This window comes from Cebus imitator, unplaced genomic scaffold, assembly GCF_001604975.1.
Source record: "Cebus imitator isolate Cc_AM_T3 unplaced genomic scaffold, Cebus_imitator-1.0 Scaffold181, whole genome shotgun sequence".
Lineage (NCBI taxonomy): Eukaryota > Metazoa > Chordata > Mammalia > Primates > Cebidae > Cebus > Cebus imitator.
Window position 1 is genome coordinate 484,529 of NW_016107496.1, and position 6,962 is coordinate 491,490.

Sequence of the window (6,962 nt, forward strand, 5' to 3'; positions counted from 1 at the left end):
GCTACTCAGGAGGCTGAGGCAGGACAATCACTTGAACCCTGGAGGCAGAGGTTGCGTGAGCTGAGATTACACCACTGCACTTCAGCCTGGCAACAAGAGCGAAACTCCATCTCAAAAAAAAAATGAAAAATCATAAATAAATACATGAAATAAAAGAGCATGCAAATGAGCAGAAAAGATGATTCAATAATTAAGTGAAAGTGGAGGAAAGAAGTGGAGGAAGGAGGGGATGGAGGAGAGAAACACACCAAGAACGGATGAAACAAGGGAGCAGGGAACTCACATTCAGGCAAAGAGATGCCTCTATAACCATCCAAGGCTTTCAGCTCCTGGGACAGCTCACATTTTGTAAATTGCTTGGCAGGGATGGCAGGGAACAGGATGCCCACCAGAAGCAGAGGGACAAAGGACATCATTTTGGCTGCCCCCAAGAACCTGAAATGAAAGCATCACTCAGCTTCACCTCTTTATATTCATGCAGAAAGCCTCAGGGGCTCTGGAACCAAGCCCTACATCTAGGAAGAGAATGAAAAGAGATTGATCATGCCAAGACAGAAACGCTGAGCCTGCCAGCTTCCTTCCAAAATTCACCTTACTTTTCCTTTTCCTCCGCCAGTATCTAGTCCATACCAGGTATTGGTCTCTGCCCAGAAAGAGTTCAAAGAATGATCTTGCTTCCCATTTGGCTTTGTTTATCCCTTTGTTTCCTGTAAGGTTGGTTCTAGGAAGCACTGTCTTTGGTTACTTTAGGAACAAAGGAGTGCCCGGGGGGCTATTAAAGTGAGGCAATCAGAAAATACAATCAAGTTCTATGGCAAGCTTCCCCCTCCCCACTAGAGACATACAGAATGTGGAGGGGGGTGTATGTCATCACATGCCACAGTTCCAGGATCAGACCTTGCCCTTGTCCAGCCAACTCAGCCATGTAACAAAGCCCAGGATGAGTTCCTTGATATGGTAGTTCATGACTGAAAAATCAGAAACAGGGATAGAATATGGGAACGTAGACTACAGCAATCAGATATAACTTGGATCCTAAGACTTCCTACTTAAGGAAAATGCATAATTGAAAAGCTTGTATGAAAGCATCTAGGCCAGGCACAGTGGCTCACATCTGTAATCCCAGCACTTTGGTAGGCCAAGGCTGGTGGATCACTTGAGCCCACGAGGTCGAGACCAGCCTGGGCAACATGGTAAAACCCCATCTCTACCAAAAAATAATACAAAAATCAGCTGGGCATGGTGGCATGTGCCTGTAGTCCCAGCTACTTGAGGAGTTGAGACAGGAAAAACCACTTGAGCACAGGAGGTCAAGGCTGCAGTGAGCCACGTTCACTCCACTTCACTCCATCAATCCCAGGAGACAAAATGAGACCCTGTCATTTAAAAAAAAAAAAAAAGACGAAGAAGAATCTATCTGTCCTACTAGCTATTATCAGATTCACCACACCTAACCACTCCTACCATAAATAATCAAATACTACATTGGCATTAATTAAGACATTACAAAACTCCCGGACTAATAGCTTGTAACAGATTTATTTATAGAAGAACTTGACAACCTCAGAGTTGGCCACAGAAAGTGGGAAAGATCCAAGCCAGTGGAAAGATTGGACTTTAAGCACTTTAAGGCTGAACAAGAATATGTCTGGGATCTCTATAAGGTCAGTGGCCCTGAGCAAGTAGAATTGTGGGTGCTAGTTCTGAATAGTTCCTTTATGTCATGACGACAAGTAGCTGTTAGTTCCCTCAGGCCACCACCATTCATCTTCCTTATCCTCATCTCTAAACCTGATTTCTTCTTCTTCTTCTTTTTTTTTTTTTTCCGAGGACCATGTCTCACTCTGTTGCCCAGGCTGAAATGCGGTGGCACAAATCTTGGTTCACTGCTACCTACCTCTGCTGTAGCAGGACAAGCCACAAACGAAACCTCCAGGACACCAGATTTGAAGAAGGAAGTGGCTTTATTTGGCTGGGAGTATCAACGGACTTGAGTCTCAAGAACCAAGCTCCCCGACAAAGAAAATCCTAGCCCTTTTAAAGGTTTACAATCCTAGAAAGTACATGTGAGAGGGTCCTGATCCATGAAGTAGATTGAGCAAGAACAATGCTTCCCAGAGGGCGTTTCTCCGTATCAGCCTGTGATCTATAGATAGGAGTGCAATTAAGGGTGAGGGGTTTAATCTTTAACCTCCAGGCCAGGTCAGCAGCACCAGCTGACCTTGCCACTGACCTCATCCCTGCTATGTTTCAACTTTTACTTCCTCCTCCCTTGAGACAAGAAACAGGAAAGAGGGATCTCTTCTTTCATTTCCCCGCTTTGAGAACCTCACTTACTTACTAGTGGGAATTCTCACCCTCACCTTCACGTTCTAGGTTCTGTGAAACCAGTCGACAGTGATTCAAGTAGTATACTTGCAATGAAGTCTTCTGGTGAACTACAGTAGTAACAAACCCTCTAATCATTTGGAGAAGCAAGGGTAGCAAGCAGGGGAGTAGTAAGCAAGTGCCTGTTACCAACAGTACACCTATGATGAGGGTGTGCTGTTTTAAATCTTGCTAAAGCTCGGAACCATTTCCCAAATATAGATTCTGGATCAGACCCATGCCAAACCTGCAGAGGCACGCATGCCAGTTTTGATGCATCTCTTGCCATGTTTTCAACTACTGGACCCTGCTTGTCTATATGCAGACAGTAGTTGGTCAGATTGAACTTTCCACAAACCACTCCTTCAGCTGCCAGCACTACCCAAAGGAGAAATGCCATCTATCAGAACAGGTCAACTGTTCTGATAGATGGCATTTCTCCTTTGGGTCTCTTGCCGGGCTAAAAGAGTCAAGGCCTTGCCAGTTTCATTAGTGATTATTTCTATGACAACCTGCAATTGGATGATCCAATTAAGTATATAAATGGGGGTCCGATAGCCCCAGGAGCCGTGTTGTGCCCATGTGGCAGGCCCATAGTACTGTATGATTCTTTCAGGGGGCCACTCGTCATCCTTCTAATTACCTATGGCCAGGCTCCTCATTTCTTGGGAAGCCCCTATACAGGGTAGCCTAATAATTCACCTGTCTTCACCAGCAACAGGAAGAAGGATGGCTTAATGGTGCCCATGACGCAGCTGCCTGTACATCTGTCAGGTAACTTGGCATAGGCTCTACGCCCACATATCCAGTACATCTCGACAGAATTCAGGATAGGCCCTTGCAGCTTGCAACTGGGGAATTTCTGGAGTGGGTTCCTTTCGGTGTAGTTTGAACCCCCCAGGTAACTGCTCTTGCCATCTCTTTGTACAGCCTTTGTCCTAGACAACTAAGTTTTCCTACGGGGATGGTGAAGTCCTTCGCTTCTCTAGCCAAGCAGTACTGTCCAATGATTGAGGTCTTTAGGACCCAGAAGTTGTCAGTCTGGACGCTCTGAACTGGGGTTATGTTAGGAGCAGGATCGGAAGGCACCAGCTCTCCGGGCTCCCATGGCCATCGGTCTCCTATGGTAGTTCCCCCACGTATATAACAAGAGGTGACATTAAGAGAACGGGCTACATTTTCAACTGGTTGAAGGAACAAATTCTTTGTCTTATTCAGGAGTTCTGGTACTGGCTCTCCTAACTCATCATAAAAAGTTTGGTATACTGGTTTGGTGGAGCACCTTTGGACTTCCCCTCGAATTCAAATCTTAGCCCGTGGGTCGAGTCCAGTCTCATTAATCCCTAAGGTAACCTACTCCACTGTTTTCCAACAGGGGTTTAAGGGATTAGTAATTATTAGTCCTAATGGATTACAGTGTCCAGGAGGGATTATGTTTTTCCCTTCCAAAGGAGGACGGGGTCATTCTCATTATTTTCCAAGAATGAGAATGGCCCAAACTATACATGACCAGTAGGTACATTCCTGACGCCAGTACATTTCTTGGTAGATATTTGTTTTCACACCATCAAAGTTCAGGACGATTTGCTTAGGAATTCCTTTTTCCTCTGTCCTAGCTATTACCTTGTTTGGGTCACCCCAAAAGCCTGTCCTGAGCCTTATTTCAAAAACAGTAGACATGGGGCGTGGGGGAGTTCAAAGGGGTCATAACAGACAGTAGGCTGCCCATCCCTGGACTACACACCTTGTACATGCCGTTATACATCAAGTCCACTTTTGAGTTCCTGTACATTCATAATAGCTATAGGACAAGAGAATTGCGGTGACCTTCTATCCTATCTCAGTAACTTGATGTATACACTGAGAACAGTCTTCAAAGTCAGTTAAAGTCCTTATTGCATCAGTCCAAATTCAAAAGAGAATGAGTCCCATGATGAATTTCCTCGTGCTTCGTGTGTGGACCAGCCAGCTTCCAGGGTGTGGCTGACGCAGGGCTGGCAGTCTTCCACAGGATCACTTTACAGGAGTTGTCCAGATCCAATTCCACCTCCAAGTCTCAGCTGCTGCAACTTTTATGTGGCTGTGGTGGATCCAAGCTGGGATTTTTTCTACCTTCATGGCTATGGGAGTGGTCAGGATTATGGTCTGGGGTCCTTTCCACCATGGCCTCAGGGGGGCTACATTCCAGTCCTTAATCCATACGTGATCACCTGGCGAGAAAGGGTGAACTGGGGAGAATAAGCTTACTGGGCATCTTTCATTAACCCAAGCTGAAATGGTTTGGATAATTTTCCCTAAAGCCTGTAGCTGTTGCTACAGTTCAATCTCACCTAATCCCCGAGGAGTCCCTGAGAGTCCCTGTAGCATGGGAGGGGGTCCATGGTACAGTATCTCATAAGCGAAATACCCTGTCTTCTTAGAAGGGGTGCATCTAATCTTAAACAATATCATGGGAGTGTTTGTATCCACTTTAATCCTGTTTCTTGACACACTTTCCTGAAGCCATTTTTGATAGTCCAATTCATACGCTTCACCTTTCCAGAACTCTGTGGTCAGTAGGCGGCGTGCAGCTTCCAGGTGATCCCCAACACTTTTGCTGTCTTCTAAGCCAATCTGCCACAAACAAACACTAGCCAATGCACAATAGCAAGCAGTCCATACCTAGGGATGAGATCTCGGAGAAGCACATGAGTTACTTAACAGGCTTTCTCGGTTCATGTTGGATAAGCCTCTACCCACCCAGAGTATTACACATGAGAACTAGTAAATACTTGTTACCTCCACACTTGGGCATCTCCATGAAGTCTACTTGAAGATCTTCAAAAGGGGCTGCTCCGTAAGCTTGTATACCAAGCAGGACGGTGGGACCTTGCCTAGCATTGTATTGTCAGCAAGTGACGCACCGCTACGCTACTGTTTTGGCCAGAGCCAATAGATGTGAGATGTAGAAATAGCAGCCTAGCAACTTTTCGAGTGATTCTTGGCCTAAGCAGGTGGTTCCATGTAGCTGTGGCACAGCTGTTCTTCTGTCCAGTAACTGGTTCCATCCCTCTTTTATTGCCTGCCCTCCTTCTGCCTGGAAAAAAGTCATTCTCTTCCTTAGAATAAGTAGGCACCAAGTCAGGTGACTGAGGGAGTAAGGGGCTAGAACTGCAAGATTACTACTACCCACATATAAACCAAAACAAGTCCAGGGTACTGAAGCCAGTTACAGAGAAACAAAATCAAATCCAGAGTGCTGGCACACTGTAGGGGATCAGGCCACGCTTCCACCCAGAGGGGGTGGGCAAGTACCCAAGACCGGTCCTGACGTCCAGACTCCCAACGCCAGTTCTTTCCCAGTGTTCAGACTCTGTGGATCCCCTGCAGGGGCCTGCCTCACTTTGCTCTGACAAGGCATTCCACCAAGGCAAGTGCCTACCAGGGAGCACTCTCAGGACCCATGTCACCTAAGCGGGCTGGAGTTCCCTGCAGGGATGCTTCGAAGGGCAGGATTAAATTGCCTAAGAGGTTGTCTCGACTGTCCACTGACCACAACACTTATCGTTTCCCGGTCAGGGAAGCAAGAAATGTAGCAGACAAAACCTCCCAGACATCAGATTTAAAGAAGGAAGTGGCTTTATTCGGCTGGGAGCATCGGCAGACTTGTGTCTCAAGAGCCGAGCTCCCCGACAAAGAAAATCCTAGCCCTTTCAAGGGCTTACAATTCTAGAAAGTACATCTGAGAGGGTCGTGATTGATGAAGTAGGCATGGGGTACGTGACCAGGTGGGGCTTTGAGCAAGACTGAGCGAGAACAATGCTTTCCGGAGGGCGTTTCTCCATATGAAGCCTGCAATCCATAGATAGGAGTGCAATTAAAAGTGGGGGGTTAATCTTTAACCTCCAGGCCAGGTCAGCAGCACCAGCTGACTTTGCCACTGACCTCATGCCTGCTATGTCTCAACTTTTACTTCCTCCTCCTCCTTTGAGACAAGACACAGGAAAGAGGGGTCTCTTCCCTCACTGCTTCAAATGATTCTCCTGCCTCAGCCTCCCAAGTAGCTAAGACTACAGGCATGTGTTACCATACCTAGCTAATTTTTTGTATTTTTCGTAGAGACAGCTTCTCCATGTTGGCCAGGCTGGTCTCAAACTTCTGAGCTCAGGCAATCTGCCTGCCTCAGCCTCCCAAAGTGCTGGGATTACAGACACTGTGCCCAGCAACCTGATTTCTTATGTTTCCGGGACCATTTATCTCAACCAGGCTATTTAAGACTTACAAATTGAAGGTCTTCCATAGCATTATTTCCTACATGTGTTCAGAGTCAGGGAAAAGTCCTCTCAGTTTAATTCTGTCTCCTGTACCGTGGATCACCAGTGTAAGAAGTGGGATGAGTGAAAGTAGGTTGGAGGATCTCAGTGTGTCAAGAGGGATGAGCAGAAAGTCCTGATAGCAAGAGACACATGTTCAGAAACACAGCAAAAGTGGAGCCACTGCATTTCTCCGCACGCCACTCAGAGGCACTGCAAGGGTACACAACAGGAATGGGAATTCTATCACACTAAGCTTTGTTGAGAATATGGCTGAGGGTAACCTTGAACCATGTGGGAGAG

The 6,962-nt window shown here is 46.5% G+C and overlaps 1 protein-coding gene across 1 annotated transcript in view; it reads right to left on the reverse strand.

Annotated features, from left to right (window-relative positions):
- The window catches only part of LALBA (lactalbumin alpha), an 8,681-nt gene extending 1,945 nt beyond the window's left edge, over positions 1-6,736 (reverse strand). Inside the window, exons 1-2 of the mRNA XM_017545882.2 lie at positions 6,629-6,736; positions 284-435 (exon numbers count right to left, since the gene is read on the reverse strand). Coding sequence (XP_017401371.2) covers positions 284-435; positions 6,629-6,651 — 175 coding nt within the window. The 5' untranslated portion in view covers positions 6,652-6,736. The remainder of the gene's footprint in view (positions 1-283; positions 436-6,628) is intronic.
- Between the last annotated feature and the right edge of the window lie 226 nt (positions 6,737-6,962).